A 20,476-nucleotide genomic window follows, 5' to 3' on the forward strand; every position below is an offset into this window, starting at 1 on the left:
TAAAGATCTGAATCTGAACCAGTGTTTTCGGTGTTAACTGATCCTCTTTGATCCTCGTGTCTCAGATTTTCTCCTGATCGGAGCTCTTTGCTTTAACCCTCTGAGCTCTAAACGCTGCTGCTTCTTCTTCTGGTGACGTCGTTTCTCGGAGGACCTTCTTCTTCTTCATGTCCCTAAAATGTGTCCGACCTCAGCTAGAAGGTTCCAGAAGTCAGTGAAGCAGAATGAGTGAGAAAAGACTTCAGACTGGAGAAACATGGAGGAAATCCAGGAATCAGACATGTTGTTCATCAGAGGAGACTTTAATTCAGAAACCCAAAGATTCAGGAATTCAACATTAAGGATTCAAGAACACGAGCAAACAGCAGATATTATATTAGGACACAGTGGAGGAAGAACTCCCCTTTAACAGGAAGAACTCCCCTTTAACTGGAGAAACTCCCCTTTAACAGGAAGAAGACCCCTTTAACAGGAAGAACTCCCCTTTAATGGCAAAAACTTCCCTTTAACAGGAGAAACACCCCTTTAACAGGAAGAAGACCCCTTTAACAGGAAGAACTCCCCTTTAACAGGACGAACTCCCCTTAACAGCAAAAACTCCCCTTTAAAAGGAGAAACTCCCCTTTAAATGCAAAAACTCCCCTTTAACTGGAGAAATTCCCCGTTATCAGCAAAAACTCCCCGTTAACTGGAAAAACTCCCCTTTAACAGGAGAAATTCCCCTTTAACAGCAAAAACTCCCCTTTAACTGGAGAAACTCCCCTTTAACAGAACTAATTCCCCTTTAACAGGAGGAACTCCCCTTTAACAGCAGAAACACCCCTTTAAATGCAAAATCTCCCCTTTAATAGCAAAATCTCCCCTTTAACAACAAAAACTCCCCTTTAACAGGAGAAATTCCCCTTTAACTGGAGAAACTCCCCTTTAACAGAACTAATTCCCCTTTAACTGGAGAAATTCCCCTTTAACAGCAGAAACACCCCTTTAAATGCAAAATCTCCCCTTTAATAGCAAAAACTCCCTTCAAATGCAAAAACTCCCCTTTAACAGCAGAATCTCCCCTCTAACAGAAGAAACTCCCCTTTAATTGGAAAACTCCCCTTTAACTGGAGAAATTCCCCTTTAACAGCAAAAACTCCCCTTTTACTGGAGAAACTCCACTTTAACAGGAAGAAGACCCCTTTAACAGGAGAAACTCCCCTTTAACAGGACGAACTCCCCTTTAACGGCAAGAACTCCCCTTTGACTGGAGAAACACCCCTTTAACAGGAAGAACTCCCCTTTAACGGCAAGAACTCCTCTTTAACAGGAAGAACTCTCCTTTAACTGGAAAACTCCCCTTTAACTGGAGAAACACCCCTTTAACAGGAAGAACTCCCCTTTAACAGGAGAAACTCCCCTTTAACAGGACGAACTCCCTTTAACAGCAAGAACTCCCCTTTAACTGGAAAACACCCCTTTAACTGAAGAAACACCCCTTTAACAGGAAGAACTCCCCTTTAACAGCAAAAACTCCCCTTTAACAGGAGGAACTCCCCTTTAAATGCAAAAACTCCCTTCTAACAGGAGAAACTCCCTTTTAATTGGAAAAACTCCCCTTTAACTGGACAAATTCCCCTTTAACAGCAAAAACTCCCCTTTAACTGGAAAACTCCCCTTTAACAGGAGGAACTCCCTTTTAACAGGAAGAACTCCCCTTTAACAGCAAAAACTCCCCTTTAACAGGAGGAACTCCCCTTTAAATGCAAAAACTCCCTTCTAACAGGAAAAACTCCCCTCTAACAGCAGAATCTCCCCTCTAACAGCAGAACCCTGGAACAGACCCAGGCTCAGAGGGGGGGGGTGCACACCAATCAACAGCCATAATAATAATAAGATCAACTGTAGAGCTGACAGCAGGACTGTGACTAATAATGATCAATAAGGTGACAGTGAAAAACATGACAATAGTTCATGTTGCTGATCGTCGGCCGCCAGAGGAGACGTCAAAGTCCCGCCCACGACGTCTGACTGACAGGTGATCTCAGGTAAAGAAAGGCCACAACAGTCGGCTCTCAGCAACAAACAGGAAGTCAGAATGAGCTGAAGAATTAAATCACAGAATCTAACCCAGCGTCCCTGAAACCACCTCTGACTGTCTGAGGTTCATGAACTCAGCACAGGATCCAGGATAGTAAATCTGGACTCCAGCGTGTAGCGGCTGAGTGAAGGAGGTCTGGACTCTGTGGAGGAGAGTCATGGTCTCAGAGACGCTGTAGAAGGACAGAACACCTGCTCTGTGGTCCAGGTACACCCCCACTCTGGAGGACCAAGGACCTGAGACGGGAGTTTGGACACTGTTGTGATAAAACTGATAACTGTTTGTGTCACAATACAACGACCAAGATTTGTCATTGAGTCCAAGTCCAGAGTCTTTTGTTCTCCCGTCTCTCCTGATGCTCTTGTATGTGACGGCTACACCAAACCCCCACCTCCCTCTGATCTCCACCTCCCAGTAACAACGTCCAGTCAGACTCTCTCTGCTCAGGACCTGAGACCAGTCAGTGAATCTGTCTGGATGATCAGAATAAGACTGTTGTTGATTCACTAATGTTACTTTTCTGTTCTCCTCAGACAATAACAGATTTCTATGAGCTGTGTTTGGATCCAGTGTGATCTGTTGAGCATATCTTAAGAATCCAGCTCTGGTCGTGGGCTCTGGTTGAGGCAGTAAAACGTCCACCTGAGTCACAGTCAGTGAGATGTTTGTCCAGTGGTCCCTCAGAGCGTCCTGTAGTTTCTCTCTGAGCTCTGACACAGCAGCCGTCACGTCCTCAAAGTGTCTCAGAGGACGGATGTTGATGCTGGATGAGTGTGTGTCCTCTCTGAGAGCTGGCAGTGATCTGTAGCTGTGGACAAACTGGCTGTGATCCTCTGTGTGTGAGAGCTCCTCCAGCTCAGCGTCCCTCCTCTTCAGCTCCCTGATCTCCTGCTCCAGCTCCTCCTGAAGCTCTTTGACTCGACTCACTTCGGCTTCCTGCTGGGATCTGACCTGCCGCTTCAGCTCAGAGCTCCTTCTCTCCATCAGACGGATCAGCTCGGTGAACGTCTCCTCGCCGTGCTCCACTGCTTCATCGGCAGAGCTGCAGATGTCCTCCACCTCCTGCTGGAGCTCCTTCAGGTCTTTCTCTCTGTCCTGGATCCTCTGCTGGATGTTCAGGCGACTCCTCTCCAGCTCTGTCTGCCTCTCAGTCCTCTCTGCTGCAGCTGACACTGTGTCGTGGCCTTTATGTTGGAGCTTCCTGGACGGCTCCACCAGCTTGTGTTTCTTAAATGCAGCCACTTCATAGTGAGGCTGCAGGTGTTGCTCACAGTAAGACACCAGACAGAACCGACAGGACTTGAGGGCTTTCAGTTTCCTCCCAGTGCAGAAATCACAGGCCACATCTTCAGCTCCAGCGTAGCAGTGATCAGCAGGAGCAGCCTGGAGTCCCGTCTTCTTCAGCTGCTCCACTAAAGCTGCTAACATGGTGTTTTTCAGCAGGACAGGCCTCGGTGTGAACATCTGCCTGCACTGAGGGCAGCTGTACATCCTCTTCTCATCCTCCTCTTTATTCCAGTGGGCTCTAATACAGCGCATGCAGTAGTTGTGATCGCAGGAAGTCGTCACCGGATTCTTCAGGACGTCCTGACAGATCGAACAGGAGAAGGTTTCACGGTCCAGCTGGACTCCTTTCTGCGCCATTTCACCTCTCAGAGACTCAACGACTGTCTGAGTTTCACTTCCTCGTCACTGAAAACCTGTTTGACCTGAACTTGTTGGTCCCACCCATCTTCAGACTGAGAGCAGGAGGAAGAGGGAGGAGTTATCAAGCTCTGACTGACTCTGAACGAGGGAGGAAAGTTCAGACTGACAGCGCTGCTCCTCTTCCTCCAGTGAAAACCTGCTTCCCTTTGAAAACACTGCAGTCTTTAGTTTTAAAGGACTTCCTGCCTCCTCAGGCTCCATATTTCTCAAACTCTTCCTCATATTCTGCTCAGTTTCATGTTGCAGCAGCAATAACTGACAAACATGACAGTAAAACTCTGCCCTCTGACTGCAGAGCGGCTTTATTCCACTTTACTGAAGAACAAGACGGACAGAAATGTTAAAAAGAGGCGACATGGAAACAGGATCATTTAGAGTTATTGCAGATTTATATCATGGCCATCAGTTTTCTTTAGCTGAACACATTTTACCTCTCTGTCACACTGAGATTGTTGCTGAACAGAAAAGGAAGCCGGCCTCGTGTTGGTAAACAGTCTTTTTAAAGCAGTCTGGGACTCCAGGATCCGTCTGGTTTCACACTGAGCCGAGCGGCTCCGGCCTCGTCCACCTTCTAGTTTTCAGACCCAACGTTGTCCTCTGAGGTTTGGTGTTTGGCAGTTTCTTTTTTTAATTTTATTTTACTGCAGTAAATTGAGCACAAAATCCTCAAAGTGTTCTTCTCTGACTTTATCACCACCTACTGGCCCGGCACGCTTGTTGGAATCCCAGATTTTTGTGAAACAAGAAGAGAAAAATGTCCGTTTAGGAAAATAAGCGTATACGTGTGAACAAGGGTCAGTGTGCTCTCACCTCTGAGGACTTTCTGCTAGAAATCGTTACCCAGAATGCATTTAAATCCCCCGTGTGAACAGCGCCATGACGTTCGCTGCTCCTGTCGGCCTGAAACGACACAAACGGCTGCACGTGGACGTAGTTTCCTCAGCGGTTGTTGTTAATGAGAAGCTTTAAACCCTTAAAATGTGTCTCTATTGAAGGCTACATGCTGATGCTACATTCACGTCAAGCAGATTTACAGAGGAACGAGGTGGTTAGCGTCGCTGCTAGCTTTGTGGGCGCACCATGTGAAATCAGCTGCTCGTATTGAGCTGCACACATTTAGCAGTTTAATAAGCGAAAGCAGATCAATTGTGGAAAAACAGCTCAGAGACTGAAGAGAATGTTTCTGTCCAAGCAGCAAACGAAGAACATCAATGCAGATATTTGATGTTTACATGCAGACAAACATCAGTCCAGGTGAACAGAAGTGGTCCTGAGCGGTGGAGCAGACACAGGAAGCAGCGCCGCCTGAAGACGCTCAAACATCTGCAGAACAGCATCAAAGTCCCGCCCACGACGTCTGACTGACAGGTGATCTCAGGTAAAGAAAGGCCACAACAGTCGGCTCTCAGCAACAAACAGGAAGTCAGAATGAGCTGAAGAATTAAATCACAGAATCTAACCCAGCGTCCCTGAAACCACCTCTGACTGTCTGAGGTTCATGAACTCAGCACAGGATCCAGAACTATAGTGAATCCAGACTCCAGCGTGCAGACTGACTCGTTGTTATATTTGATTTATTTACTAGAAGTCAACCAGGGGAAACTAGTTTTCATCAAGGAAACAATCACTGGCAGCAGTTGTAAAATAAGATTTGGTTCAGAATAATTCAAACTTCTACATATTTATTCTGAAATATTGATTATAATTTCATTTGGCTTGTGTTTTCAGTGGAATCGTTCCATAAGATGGTGCCGTACCAACATGCTTTGATCACTATTTTGAATTTTCCCTTCACCTAAAAAACTTTGTGGCTCAATAAAAACTACTCAGGCTGCAGATAACTTCCATGCAAAATAACTTTAGTGTGAAATTTTACTCACATGAACATTAATACAGAGAAATTATTTATATTTAAAAAATATAAATAAAACTAGATCCAAATGTGAATGCATAATTGTACTAAACTACCTGGTGTGTGTTCACCTGAACTACTTTACAAACAGGAACTTGAATCCACATCAGAACAATGGAAACAATAACAAATAACTTCTCTCCAGTCGTTAATATCTCCTGCTCATTGATCCAGCGCTAAATGTAAATGTCTTCAGTCCGGTCGGGCGGCGCTCACTAATATCTCCTCCCCTGATGCTGCACACCTGTAGCTGCGTTCACCTGAAGGCAGCGTGGACGACTCAGACTCGTGGGGCACACAGGTGACACCTGAAGGCATCACGGACAATTTGCATATAAGAACGACTCGCAACTGTGAATCGGTTCTCATCGTTCACTTAAAAGAGCCGTTCAAAAGACTCGACTCGTTCGCCAACGTCACATCTCTCAGCTGGATCTTCATCACGCTCCTCTCCCTCACCCTCTCAGTGTTTTCCCTCCTTATTTTACTGCATTGTAAATAAAAACGTCGATGATATTCCCCCACAAACCCAGCGACCCATGAAGGCCTCTCCTCTGCACCTGCAGGCGTCACACAGACAGGAAACCACCAGACTGTCATTTCACTTCATTTATTTAAAACATCCCAATATAAAAGAAAATTACACATTTCTGAATTGCTCTATTTACAAAAACATACATTCTTTCACATCTACTTACAGTTGACATGGTTGTTCACTGCAGAGTCTCCGTCGAGCCCAAGAGGTTTCAGGTTTACAGTCACAGGTTTGTTGGCTCTAGCTTAAATTACGTCGCTGTACAGTTCATGTTTGTTTTCTTTAAAAAGGCACTAAGAAAGGACGAGCTAGGACACAACATTTGATGAGGAACTGTAATCCAACAACGGGCGGCGGAGCAAAATCATAAATAGCTGTTGGCTTTGGCAGTGATCCAACTGAAGCTCATTCAGCGCTGAAACATTTGTTTTTCTTACATATGAACAGACATTTTGTTTTTCATACACTGAGGCTGATCAATAAATACAAGCACTTACAACGAAAAGCAATTGCAGGCAGTTTTCCTATGCGAGTCAAGTTTTCCAGGATTGTAACGAGAGCGTGCAACCGGGTCGCACCGATAGAGGAGAAGGAATGAAAACGGGAATCGTTGAGCCACAAACAGGTCGGGAGCATTTGGGGGGAGAAACAGAAGAAAAACAAAAACAAGCTACCTTCAGGTTTCAGGACGTTTGGCAGCAAATCAAGTGTCCGATTGTTCCGGTGGCTCGTAGTTCATCACTTTTGTCCTCTGCTGAGGAGCCAAAAGCTACAAGTTGACGCACAATCGACAGGGAATTCAGGCGAGGGTCATTTTTCATATCAGTTTGTGATAAAAACGTAGAGAAGGAGGTTTTCCTGAGAATCTGACTGAAGCACCACCTGAAAGCATTTAAGCCTCAAGCTCAGGAATAGCAGCAGTGAAACTCCCAGACAACACCTGACAGGTAGAACAAGCTGCTGTACTCACAATCCCAGACTTCAAAGAGACCAAACACAGCACGTGTGTGTGTGTGTGTGTGTGTGTGTGTGTGTGTGTGTGTGTGTGTGTGTGTGTCTTCACACATGCTCTGTTTCCTCTTTGTTTTCTCTTCGCCTGCTGAAAGTACAAACTTCACACTAAACTCAGACCTGCAGCTCGTCTCTCTCTCACCACTTTATTCCACTTTACTGAAGAACAAGACGGACAGAAATGTTAAAAAGAGGCGACATGGAAACAGGATCATTTAGAGTTATTGCAGATTTATATCTTCCTCGTCACTGAAAACCGGTTTGATCTGAACTTGTTGGTCCCACCCATCTTCAGACTGAGAGCAGGAGGAAGAGGGAGGAGTTATCAAGCTCTGACTGACTCTGAACGAGGGAGGAAAGTTCAGATAAGATAAGATATCGTTTATTGATCCCTCAGTGGGGAAAATTTGCTGTTACAGCAGCTCAGGGAGAAACAGACAAAAAGCAAACACTTAAAGGATTAGAAAATTAAATAGCAAGAAAATTAAATAGCAGAATATAATATATACAGTGGTTAACACCTATATACACAAAGAAGCAGTTATGTACCCAAACAAAATGTAATTACAGGAAAAATGTTTGGACTCACAGGACTTCACTTTTCTACTTGTGGATCAAACCGTGGACATAAATAGTTGATGAACTCACTTAAACTCCTTTATTTTCCTGGACTTTGCTTTGTTGTTGTTCTGTTTGGTGGTTTTGCTCCGTCAGTCACTCTAATGAACCGTGTGGAGAAATTTACCAGCTGATTAAAGCTCTACCTTTTTTCAACAACATCGTCTTCATGTGGTCTGAAACCTGTTTTTGTTTTAGCTGTTTTACTAAATGACCTTCGTCTGTGATCTGTGTGGAAGCAGCGCTCAAACTGCTGCCGTGAAAATGTTCCTTCTGCAGGCTGTGGAGTTAAAAACGGGAAGAGAAAGTCCTGGAAAATCAGGGAACTTTGTGCATCTTATTTAAAAACAACAAAGCCTGTATTTAAATGAGTAATTAATGCAGTAATGAATCAGTCTGGGATCCCTGGTCTGATGATTTTCTGCATTTCTGGGCCAAAAAATCCAACTTTTTAATGAAGGAAAGTCCTGGAAAAGTCACTTTGAGCATTTATTGCAAAAACAGAAATCAAAATGTGTTAATTAAAATCCAACCCAGTGTTTTTTTATCCTCACAGACTTCCCTGATCTAAAGTGTGTTTTAAAATGATCTCTCTGACAGAATTTATTGAATTATTGGGGCAAGTCTTTTTTTTTTTAAGGATTAAAACTGTGTTAATTCACCAAACTAGTATTTTTATAACATTAATATTATTCTGGTTAAATGAATCCCTGAAGTGCAGCTTGTCATGTTTCATTCCTGGATCGTGGAAAAGCAGCTTTTATTCAAGGAAAGTCCTGGAAAAATCCGGGAAGTTGAATGAAAAGGAAAATGTGTGAATTAAATCCAAACCTGGAAGAACAGAGTCGGATCTCAAGCAGGTTAAAAGTGTTTTGGTGGGTTTCCATGTTCACATTTCCAGCCTATGAAAGACGACAACATTCAGAACCAGTCTGGCTCTGAATGTTGTCCTTCAGCTCGTCTCGTCGTCGTTTGTGTTGCCGACCTCACCGGGAAAGCCGGAGGAGATCCACCTCAGGAAAGACTCCAGAACGAGAGACGTCCCTCTCAGGATCCCGATCGGCAATGTAGGTATCATCTCTGATGACTGATGTTTTAATAATTCTCAGCGGATGTCTTCAACAAATTGTCTGTCTGTTCATCAGTGATGGTCCAGTTGAGGCGCCTCGACTCAGACGTTTAAATCCGACTTGGGGATCAAACCTCTCCAAAGCCTGACCTGCAGGCTGAGGACGCTGAGGTGAGGCAGCAGTGATCTCCTTTCTGTATTTCACCAGGTGTTTATTTGTCCCTGAGCCGCTCTGAGAGCTGGACCGGAGGGACGACCACACTGCAGACCGAAGTAATATCATACTGCTAATCTTTTAGTCACACTCCTATTGTTAGTGCTGTAGTCACTGCTAGTACGTTGGTTGCTGTTTGTGTCGTCTCTTCTGTCTCTGTTCTGTTCCAGGTTTCTTCCTGTTAAAGGGGAGTTCTTCCTCCACTGTTGCTCAATATAACATCTGATGCAGCTCATGAGGGGATTCTTGAATCCTTCATGTTGAATCCCTGAATCGTTGGTCTCTCTCTAATGAAAGAGTTTGGTCCAGACCTGCTCTTTATGGAAAGAGTCTTGAGATAACGCTGTTGTGAATTGGAGCTCTATAAATAAAGACTGATTGATCGAAGCCTCGCCGCTCTGGACCGGGACTAAACTGAAACTCTGAAGAACACGGCGTTACTGACTGTTAGGTTAGTGTTTGTGGCAGAGATAAAGGAGAACCTGAAACACACCAGGAAACTAAAGAGATTTATTAGTGAACTACACTCCTCACTAAGAGTCAGGGATGTTCAGCGCTCAGGTGAAGTCTCAGGATGAACCTAAAATGCTTTCTCACCTTTCCAGGTGAACTTAATGTGACCTTCTCTAAACTCTTGAATGTCCAACTGTTCAGTGTCTCAGTACTTTCTGCACCAGCTGCTGTTCTCTAACAAGAAGCTTCACAGCAACATTCACAGCAGGTTTGATCCCTGAATCCACCAATACATTTCCTGCTTCAGGTAGAATTGGTATTTAAACAGTCCTCCTCATCGAGCTGTTCACATTCTGACATCATGAGACAGGGGCGCCCCCAGAAATTTTTCACAGGGGGGGCCAGATAGGGCCATTGAAAATCCTGGGGTGGCACACCAAAACCAAAAACAACAACGGAATTTCAAGAAGAAAAGCTGCTGTAAGTATTGAGTCAAAATCGATGTCAGTATGAGAGTTAAGGAATCACATACTCATATACTTTCTAATTTTACAGTTAGTGTTACTCAGATGTACATGGACTAATGCAGGACAAGCCTGTTTTATTTAGTGTTGGTTTGTTTGTGAGTTAGGAAATTCATTGCTCTAATAGGGTAGTTGTATTATACAGCTTTACTATTAGGGAGTAGATTCATGTAATGAACTAAACAGTAACAGGGAACAAGTCTACTCTAGTTTAAAAGCAGCACACAGAGGCCTTTGATTGTTTTCAGTACAGCTTTATTCTGCTGTAAACATGTAACAGACTGTGTCCACTAAAGCATTGTCTTTGACAGTAGACATTTGACCACAGCTCTGAGAGGATTCTAGCCATGTGTGAGCACTGTGCCAGTCTTTCTTGAAGCCTCGTCTTCTGTCCCCTTGAAGAGCACGAGGGGCCCCTCTGATCCTGACTGGGAAATATCTGTGATGAAACATGAGGACGATAAGTTACTCTGAATTTAAAATAGCAGCAGCAAAAACAACAGTAACAACATGAGTAGCTGTTCATAGTAATCAGATTACAGTTGTATTATGGACCCACAGTCAGTTCTGTTCTGACTGTTCAAACTCTTCTACCAGTAAACATGAACAAGAAGCTTTCTGTTGTTGCACCAGGATTCATAACTCAGTGTTGACACCTTGTTACCACACGTTTATCCAGGTGAAGTTACTCTCTTGCCATTCATTTCCTCATGAGGGACCCTGTTCTCAGCTCACCTGTTGGTCCATCAGTAGGATGATCAGCTGTGTCCTGTCTGACCTGCTGCCTTACTTCTTCATGTTCTCAGCTCACCTGTTGGTCCATCAGTAGGATGATCAGCTGTGTCCTGTCTGACCTGCTGTCTTACTTCTTCATGTTCTCAGCTCACCTGTTGGTCCATCAGTAGGATGATCAGCTGTGTCCTGTCTGACCTGCTGCCTTACTTCTTCATGTTCTCAGCTCACCTGTTGGTCCATCAGTAGGATGATCAGCTGTGTCCTGTCTGACCCTGCTCCTCTGCCCTGCTCTGTCTCTGTCCCTGTCTGCTCATGGGTTTGCTCGGCGGTCTTATCTTGGTCTGCATCATCACACGTATGGAAGAGATGTCCGTAGACTTTCTCTTCATTGTCTGAAAAGTGCCGTAGCATCACGGCACAGGTGCTGGTGATCCTTAACACGAGCTAATGAGATGCTCAGTAACGGAGAGCAGCCAGCAGGAGGTTCAGCACAGACACAGTTTACCAAACACACACTATTTGTTCTAAAAGTAAGTACAGTTTGACTGACTTACCTGTTGGTAGTCTGCTCGTCTCAACAGCTGCCGTTGAAAATGACTTCCACTGTCCGTCTCTGAGTTTGAGTTTCAGTGCTGCCTTCACTTGCACTCGGACAACATAGTTACAATTTGCGAAATTCTCAAATGTGAACTTGACCTATCAGAACTGGGGGGGGCAAGCATTTTTCAGGGGTGGCCGCGGCCCCCCCTGGCCCCCTCTTGACGGCGCCCCTGCCTTCAGCTTTAGCTCTACCTTTAGCTTTACCTTTATGCTTTAGCTCTACCTTTAGCTTTAGCTCTACCTTTAGCTCTACCTTTAGCATTAGCTCTACCTTTAGCTTTAGCTCTACCTTTATGCTTTAGCTCTACCTTTATGCTTTAACTCTACCTTTAGCATTAACTCTACCTTTAGCTTTAGCTCTACCTTTAGCATTAGCTCTACCTTTAGCTTTAGCTCTACCTTTATGCTTTAACTCTACCTTTAGCTCTACCTTTAGCTTTAGCTCTACCTTTAGCTCTACCTTTAGCTTTAGCTCTACCTTTAGCATTAGCTCTACCTTTAGCTTTAGCTCTACCTTTAGCATTAGCTCTACCTTTAGCTTTAGCTCTACCTTTATGCTTTAGCTCTACCTTTAGCATTAGCTCTACCTTTAGCTTTAGCTCTACCTTTAGCATTAGCTCTACCTTTAGCTTTAGCTCTACCTTTATGCTTTAGCTCTACCTTTAGCTTTAACTCTACCTTTAGCTTTAGCTCTACCTTTAGCTTTAGCTCTACCTTTAGCTCTACCTTTAGCTTTAGCTCTACCTTTAGCTTTAGCTCTACCTTTAGCTCTACCTTTAGCTTTAGCTCTACCTTTAGCTTTAGCTCTACCTTTAGCATGTTGCAAAGAGCATATTTTTCTTCAACGTAACCTTTTGTATTCTACTATTTGAACCAACGTGGGACTGAAATATACAAGTTATACTAAGTTCACCAACAGATTACTGTCACTTGGTTCGTCTCACATGGGATTTATCCTCCTTTATACTGCGTGTAAAGAATATCTTATATTTTGAATGGTGTGTGTCGGCCTGTGACGGACGTCTCAGTTTGTTAATGCGACGGAGCGTCTCCTCCTCTGTTCTGTCCTGCAGCAGAGGACGGCTCGGACGACGACGAGCCGCTCATCAAGATGATCAAGAAAGCTCCGACCGACGAGCAGCTGAAGGAGACGGTGCAGAGTCTGCTGAAGGAGGCCAACCTGGAGGAGATGACCATGAAACAGATCTGCCAGAGGGTGAGGAGCCTGAGACGGACTGGCCGTCGACGCGGAGAGAAATAAATCTGTCGTGCTCTGAAATAAGAATAACACCGCTCTTCCTTCCTTCCTGTGTGTTTTTAGGTGTTTGACACGTACCCAGACCAGGACCTGACCGGCAAGAAGGACTACATCAAACAGACCGTCAAATCTGTGAGTGCACACACACACACAGTTCATGAGTACAGACTGAAACTACCGCCGTTTCCTTCAAGGGATCCCGTGTCATTTTTTCCTCACTTCAGTGGATCCATGTCAGAGTTATTTACTGGTGAACTTTGAACTTCTGACCGTTTTCCTTGTGCCGCCAAACTACATCAAAACTACAGACGGTCTTCAACTATTCAAAAAGTCCTTAAGTTATAAGAAATCGAACAGTTCACGCGACTGTCGTCCTGTTTTTAGAAATATTTTCCGCCCGTCGCGGCGTTCAGATGAAGCCGGGTCGCTGAGTCCGCCTGAGTCCCGTTTCTTCCGTCCTCTAATAGTTTCGTGTTCAGTGATATTTTTACTCGACTTCAAATTACAGTACGGGATGATTTTATTAAAGTGGGACAGAAATTCAAGGATCTACAGTTTTCTTTTGGGTTTCTCTAAAAGTGTAAAGATCTGAATCTGAACCAGTGTTTTCGGTGTTAACTGATCCTCTTTGATCCTCGTGTCTCAGATTTTCTCCTGATCGGAGCTCTTTGCTTTAACCCTCTGAGCTCTAAACGCTGCTGCTGCTTCTTCTTCTGGTGACGTCGTTTCTCGGAGGACCTTCTTCTTCTTCATGTCCCTAAAATGTGTCCGACCTCAGCTAGAAGGTTCCAGAAGTCAGTGAAGCAGAATGAGTGAGAAAAGACTTCAGACTGGAGAAACATGGAGGAAATCCAGGAATCAGACATGTTGTTCATCAGAGGAGACTTTAATTCAGAAACCCAAAGATTCAGGAATTCAACATTAAGGATTCAAGAACACGAGCAAACAGCAGATATTATATTAGGACACAGTGGAGGAAGAACTCCCCTTTAACAGGAAGAACTCCCCTTTAACAGGAAGAAGACCCCTTTAACAGGAGAAACTCCCCTTTAACTGGAGAAACTCCCCTTTAACAGGAGAAACTCCCCTTTAACAGGAGAAACTCCCCTTTAGCAGGAGAAACTCCCCTTTAACAGGAAGAAACTCCCCTTTAAAAGGAGAAGCTCCCCTTTAACTGGAGAAATTCTCCTTTAACAGCAAAAACACCCCTTTAACTGGAGAAACACCCCTTTAACAGGAAGAACTCCCCTTTAACAGGACGAACTCCCCTTAACAGCAAAAACTCCCCTTTAAAAGGAGAAGCTCCCCTTTAACTGGAGAAATTCTCCTTTAACAGCAAAAACACCCCTTTAACTGGAGAAACACCCCTTTAACAGGAAGAACTCCCCTTTAACAGGACGAACTCCCCTTAACAGCAAAAACTCCCCTTTAAAAGGAGAAACTCCCCTTTAAATGCAAAAACTCCCCTCTAACAGGAGAAACTCCCCTTTAATTGGAAAAACTCCCCGTTAACTGGAAAAACTCCCCTTTAACAGGAGAAACTCCCCTTTAATTGGAAAAACTCCCCTTTAACAGGAGAAACTCCCCTTTAATTGGAAAAACTCCCCTTTAACTGGAGAAATTCCCCTTTAACAGGAGAAACTCCCCTTTAATTGGAAAAACTCCCCGTTAACTGGAAAAACTCCCCTTTAACAGGAGAAACTCCCCTTTAATTGGAAAAACTCCCCTTTAACAGGAGAAATTCCCCTTTAACAGCAAAAACTTCCCTTTAACTGGAGAAACTCCCCTTTATCAGAACTAATTCCCCTTTAACAGGAGGAACTCCCCTTTAACAGCAGAAACACCCCTTTAAATGCAAAATCTCCCCTTTAATAGCAAAAACTCCCTTCAAATGCAAAAACTCCCCTTTAACAGCAGAATCTCCCCTCTAACAGAAGAAACTCCCCTTTAATTGGAAAAACTCACCTTTAACTGGAGAAATTCCCCTTTAACAGCAAAAACTCCCCTTTTACTGGAGAAACTCCACTTTAACAGGAAGAAGACCCCTTTAACAGGAGGAACTCCCCTTTAACAGGAAAAACTTCCCTTTCACAGGAAGAACTCCCCTTTAACAAGAGAAACTCACCTTTAACAGAACTAACTCCCCTTTAACAGGAGAAATTCCCCTTTAACAGCAAAAACTCCCCTTTACAAGGAGAAACTCCACTTTAACAGGAAGAAGACCCCTTTAACAGGAGAAACTCCCCTTTAACAGGACGAACTCCCCTTTAACGGCAAGAACTCCCCTTTGACTGGAGAAACACCCCTTTAACAGGAAGAACTCCCCTTTAACGGCAAGAACTCCTCTTTAACAGGAAGAACTCTCCTTTAACTGGAAAACTCCCCTTTAACTGGAGAAACACCCCTTTAACAGGAAGAACTCCCCTTTAACAGGAGAAACTCCCCTTTAACAGGACGAACTCCCTTTAACAGCAAGAACTCCCCTTTAACTGGAAAACACCCCTTTAACTGAAGAAACACCCCTTTAACAGGAAGAACTCCCCTTTAACACGACAAACTCCCCTTTAATGGCAAAAACTCCCCTTTAACTGGAGAAACACCCCTTTAACAGGAAGAACTCCCCTTTAACAGCAAAAACTCCCCTTTAACAGGAGGAACTCCCCTTTAAATGCAAAAACTCCCTTCTAACAGGAGAAACTCCCTTTTAATTGGAAAAACTCCCCTTTAACTGGACAAATTCCCCTTTAACAGCAAAAACTCCCCTTTAACTGGAAAACTCCCCTTTAACAGGAGGAACTCCCTTTTAACAGGAAGAACTCCCCTTTAACAGCAAAAACTCCCCTTTAACAGGAGGAACTCCCCTTTAAATGCAAAAACTCCCTTCTAACAGGAGAAACTCCCTTTTAATTGGAAAAACTCCCCTTTAACTGGAAAAACTCCCCTTTAACAGGACAAATTCCCCTTTAACAGCAAAAACTCCCCTTTAACTGGAAAAACTCCCCTTTAACAGGAGGAACTCCCTTTTGACAGCAAAAACTCCCCTTTAACTGGAAAAACTCCCCTTTAACAGGAGGAACTCCCTTTTGACAGTAGAAACACCCCTGTAAATGTAAAATCTCCCCTCTAACAGCAGAATCTCCCCTCTAACAGCAGAACCCTGGAACAGACCCAGGCTCAGAGGGGGGGGGTGCACACCAATCAACAGCCATAATAATAATAAGATCAACTGTAGAGCTGACAGCAGGACTGTGACTAATAATGATCAATAAGGTGACAGTGAAAAACATGACAATAGTTCATGTTGCTGATCGTCGGCCGCCAGAGGAGACGTCAAAGTCCCGCCCACGACGTCTGACTGACAGGTGATCTCAGGTAAAGAAAGGCCACAACAGTCGGCTCTCAGCAACAAACAGGAAGTCAGAATGAGCTGAAGAATTAAATCACAGAATCTAACCCAGCGTCCCTGAAACCACCTCTGACTGTCTGAGGTTCATGAACTCAGCACAGGATCCAGAATAGTAAATCTGGACTCCAGCGTGTAGCGGCTGAGTGAAGGAGGTCTGGACTCTGTGGAGGAGAGTCATGGTCTCAGAGACGCTGTAGAAGGACAGAACACCTGCTCTGTGGTCCAGGTACACCCCCACTCTGGAGGACCAAGGACCTGAGACGGGAGTTTGGACACTGTTGTGATAAAACTGATAACTGTTTGTGTCACAATACAACGACCAAGATTTGTCATTGAGTCCAAGTCCAGAGTCATTTGATCTCCCGTCTCTCCTGATGCTCTTGTATGTGACGGCTACATCAAACCACCACCCTCTGATCTCCACCTCCCAGTAACAACGTCCAGTCAGACTCTCTCTGCTCAGGACCTGAAACCAGTCAGTGAATCTGTCTGGATGATCAGAATAAGACTGTTGTTGTTTCACTAATGTTACTTTTCTGTTCTCCTCAGACAATAACAGATTTCTATGAGCTGTGTTTGGATCCAGTGTGATCTGTTGAGCATATCTTAAGAATCCAGCTCTGGTCGTGGGCTCTGGTTGAGGCAGTGAAACGTCCACCTGAGTCACAGTCAGTGAGATGTTTGTCCAGTGGTCCCTCAGAGCGTCCTGTAGTTTCTCTCTGAGCTCTGACACAGCAGCCGTCACGTCCTCAAAGTGTCTCAGAGGACGGATGTTGATGCTGGATGAGTGTGTGTCCTCTCTGAGAGCTGGCAGTGATCTGTAGCTGTGGACAAACTGGCTGTGATCCTCTGTGTGTGAGAGCTCCTCCAGCTCAGCGTCCCTCCTCTTCAGCTCCCTGATCTCCTGCTCCAGCTCCTCCTGAAGCTCTTTGACTCGACTCACTTCGGCTTCCTGCTGGGATCTGACCTGCCGCTTCAGCTCAGAGCTCCTTCTCTCCATCAGACGGATCAGCTCGGTGAACGTCTCCTCGCCGTGCTCCACTGCTTCATCGGCAGAGCTGCAGATGTCCTCCACCTCCTGCTGGAGCTCCTTCAGGTCTTTCTCTCTGTCCTGGATCCTCTGCTGGATGTTCAGGCGACTCCTCTCCAGCTCTGTCTGCCTCTCAGTCCTCTCTGCTGCAGCTGACACTGTGTCGTGGCCTTTATGTTGGTCCACAGAGCAGAGATAACAGATACTCTGCTGATCGGTGCGGCAGAACATCTTCATCACCTCATCGTGACGAGAGCAGATGTTCTCCTGGAGCTTCCTGGACGGCTCCACCAGCTTGTGTTTCTTAAAGGCAGCCACTTCATAGTGAGGCTGCAGGTGTTGCTCACAGTAAGACACCAGACAGACCAGACAGGACTTGAGGGCTTTCAGTTTCCTCCCAGTGCAGAAATCACAGGCCACATCTTCAGCTCCAGCGTAGCAGTGATCAGCAGGAGCAGCCTGGAGTCCCGTCTTCTTCAGCTCCTCCACTAAAGCTGCTAACTTGGTGTTTTTCAGCAGGACAGGCCTCGGTGTGAACGTCTGCCTGCACTGAGGGCAGCTGTACATCCTCTTCTCATCCTCCTCTTTATTCCAGTGGGCTCTAATACAGCTCATGCAGTAGTTGTGATCGCAGGAAGTCGTCACCGGATTCTTCAGGACGTCCTGACAGATCGAACAGGAGAAGGTTTCACGGTCCAGCTGGACTCCTTTCTGCGCCATTTCTCCTCTCAGAGACTCAACGACTGTCTGAGTTTCATTTCCTCGTCACTGAAAACCGGTTTGATCTGAACTTGTTGGTCCCACCCATCTTCAGACTGAGAGCAGGAGGAAGAGGGAGGAGTTATCAAGCTCTGACTGACTCTGAACGAGGGAGGAAAGTTCAGACTGACAGCGCTGCTCCTCTTCCTCCAGTGAAAACCTGCTTCCCTTTGAAAACACTGCAGTCTTTAGTTTTAAAGGACTTCCTGCCTCCTCAGGCTCCATATTTCTCAAACTCTTCCTCATATTCTGCTCTGCTTCATGTTGCAGCAGCAATAACTGACAAACATGACAGTAAAACTCTGCCCTCTGACTGCAGAGCGGCTTTATTCCACTTTACTGAAGAACAAGACGGACAGAAATGTTAAAAAGAGGCGACATGGAAACAGGATCATTTAGAGTTATTGCAGATTTATATCATGGCCATCAGTTTTCTTTAGCTGAACACATTTTACCTCTCTGTCACACTGAGATTGTTGCTGAACAGAAAAGGAAGCCGGCCTCGTGTTGGTAAACAGTCTTTTTAAAGCAGTCTGGGACTCCAGGATCCGTCTGGTTTCACACTGAGCCGAGCGGCTCCGGCCTCGTCCACCTTCTAGTTTTCAGACCCAACGTTGTCCTCTGAGGTTTGGTGTTTGGCAGTTTCTTTTTTTAATTTTATTTTATTGCAGTAAATTGAGCACAAAATCCTCAAAGTGTTCTTCTCTGACTTTATCACCACCTACTGGCCCGGCACGCTTGTTGGAATCCCAGATTTTTGTGAAACGAGAAGAGAAAAATGTCCGTTTAGGAAAATAAGCGTATACGTGTGAACAAGGCTCAGTGTGCTCTCACCTCTGAGGACTTTCGGCCAGAAATCGTTACCCAGAATGCATTTAAATCCCCCGTGTGAACAGCGCCATGACGTTCGCTGCTCCTGTCGGCCTGAAACGACACAAACGGCTGCACGTGGACGTAGTTTCCTCAGCGGTTGTTGTTAATGAGAAGCTTTAAACCCTTAAAATGTGTCTCTATTGAAGGCTACATGCTGATGCTACATTCACGTCAAGCAGATTTACAGAGGAACGAGGTGGTTAGCGTCGCTGCTAGCTTTGTGGGCGCACCATGTGAAATCAGCTGCTCGTATTGAGCTGCACACATTTAGCAGTTTAATAAGCGAAAGCAGATCAATTGTGGAAAAACAGCTCAGAGACTGAAGAGAATGTTTCTGTCCAAGCAGCAAACGAAGAACATCAATGCAGATATTTGACGTTTACATGCAGACAAACATCAGTCCAGGTGAACAGAAGTGGTCCTGAGCGGTGGAGCAGACACAGGAAGCAGCGCCGCCTGAAGACGCTCAAACATCTGCAGAACAGCATCAAAGTCCCGCCCACGACGTCTGACTGACAGGTGATCTCAGGTAAAGAAAGGCCACAACAGTCGGCTCTCAGCAACAAACATGAAGTCAGAATGAGCTGAAGAATTAAATCACAGAATCTAACCCAGCGTCCCTGAAACCACCTCTGACTGTCTGAGGTTCATGAACTCAGCACAGGATCCAGGACTATAGTTAATCCAGACTCCAGCGTGCAGACTGACTCGTTGTTATATTTGATTTATTTACTAGAAGTCAACCAGGGGAAACTAGTTTTCATCAAGGAAACAATCACTGGCAGCAGTTGTAAAATAAGATTTGGTTCAGAATAATTCAAACTTCTACATATTTATTCTGAAATATTGATTATAATTTCATTTGGCTTGTGTTTTCAGTGGAATCGTTCCATAAGATGGTGCCGTACCAACATGCTTTGATCACTATTTTGAATTTGCCCTTCACCTAAAAAACTTTGTGGCTCAATAAAAACTACTCAGGCTGCAGATAACTTCCATGCAAAATAACTTTAGTGTGAAATTTTACTCACATGAACATTAATACAGAGAAATTATTTATATTTAAAAAATATAAATAAAACTAGATCCAAATGTGAATGCATAATTGTACTAAACTACCTGGTGTGTGTTCACCTGAACTACTTTACAAACAGGAACTTGAATCCACATCAGAACAATGGAAACAATAACAAATAACTTCTCTCCAGTCGTTAATATCTCCTGCTCATTGATCCAGCGCTAAATGTAAATGTCTTCAGTCCGGTCGGGCGGCGCTCACTAATATCTCCTCCCCTGATGCTGCACACCTGTAGCTGCGTTCACCTGAAGGCAGCGTGGACGACTCAGACTCGTGGGGCACACAGGTGACACCTGAAGGCATCACGGACAATTTGCATATAAGAACGACTCGCAACTGTGAATCGGTTCTCATCGTTCACTTAAAAGAGCCGTTCAAAAGACTCGACTCGTTCGCCAACGTCACATCTCTCAGCTGGATCTTCATCACGCTCCTCTCCCTCACCCTCTCAGTGTTTTCCCTCCTTATTTTACTGCATTGTAAATAAAAACGTCGATGATATTCCCCCACAAACCCAGCGACCCATGAAGGCCTCTCCTCTGCACCTGCAGGCGTCACACAGACAGGAAACCACCAGACTGTCATTTCACTTCATTTATTTAAAACATCCCAAT

The 20,476-nt window shown here is 44.8% G+C and overlaps 3 protein-coding genes across 4 annotated transcripts in view; all 3 read right to left on the reverse strand.

Moving 5' to 3' along the window:
* Positions 1-281: 281 nt before the first annotated feature.
* Positions 282-17,898, reverse strand: LOC139205559 (tripartite motif-containing protein 16-like). 2 transcript variants are annotated; one of them, XM_070835815.1, is made up of 3 exons: positions 15,785-17,878; positions 13,861-15,087; positions 282-1,414 (listed from the first exon to the last, which is right to left on the reverse strand). In XM_070835815.1, exon 1 carries the CDS (start codon positions 17,870-17,872, stop codon positions 16,166-16,168), a length of 1,707 nt encoding a protein of 568 aa, XP_070691916.1. In that variant the 5' UTR covers positions 17,873-17,878; the 3' UTR covers positions 282-1,414; positions 13,861-15,087; positions 15,785-16,165. The 2 variants fall into 2 exon arrangements, with proteins under 2 accessions (XP_070691916.1, XP_070691917.1); XM_070835816.1 differs by lacking the exon at positions 282-1,414 and having other exon boundaries at positions 13,582-15,087; positions 15,785-17,898.
* LOC139205560 (tripartite motif-containing protein 16-like) lies at positions 1,940-3,766 on the reverse strand. The gene has a single exon (XM_070835817.1). The coding sequence runs from the start codon at positions 3,722-3,724 to the stop codon at positions 2,105-2,107; it is 1,620 nt and encodes a 539-aa protein (XP_070691918.1). The 5' UTR covers positions 3,725-3,766; the 3' UTR covers positions 1,940-2,104.
* Positions 17,899-20,441: 2,543 nt separating the features above from the next.
* Positions 20,442-20,476, reverse strand: part of ccne2 (cyclin E2) — a 6,411-nt gene continuing 6,376 nt past the window's right edge. Inside the window, exon 11 of the mRNA XM_070835818.1 lies at positions 20,442-20,476. This exon is cut by the window's right edge and continues 1,335 nt beyond it. The gene's annotated coding sequence lies outside the window, so the exon portion shown is untranslated.

This window comes from Pempheris klunzingeri, chromosome 8, assembly GCF_042242105.1.
Source record: "Pempheris klunzingeri isolate RE-2024b chromosome 8, fPemKlu1.hap1, whole genome shotgun sequence".
Classification (NCBI taxonomy): domain Eukaryota; kingdom Metazoa; phylum Chordata; class Actinopteri; order Acropomatiformes; family Pempheridae; genus Pempheris; species Pempheris klunzingeri.

Bases quoted from the DNA above. Each gene is read 5' to 3' on its own strand.
- LOC139205559 (XM_070835815.1), bottom strand. From the start codon at position 17,872: ATGGCGCAGAAAGGAGTCCAGCTGGACCGTGAAACCTTCTCCTGTTCG.
- LOC139205560 (XM_070835817.1), bottom strand. From the start codon at position 3,724: ATGGCGCAGAAAGGAGTCCAGCTGGACCGTGAAACCTTCTCCTGTTCG.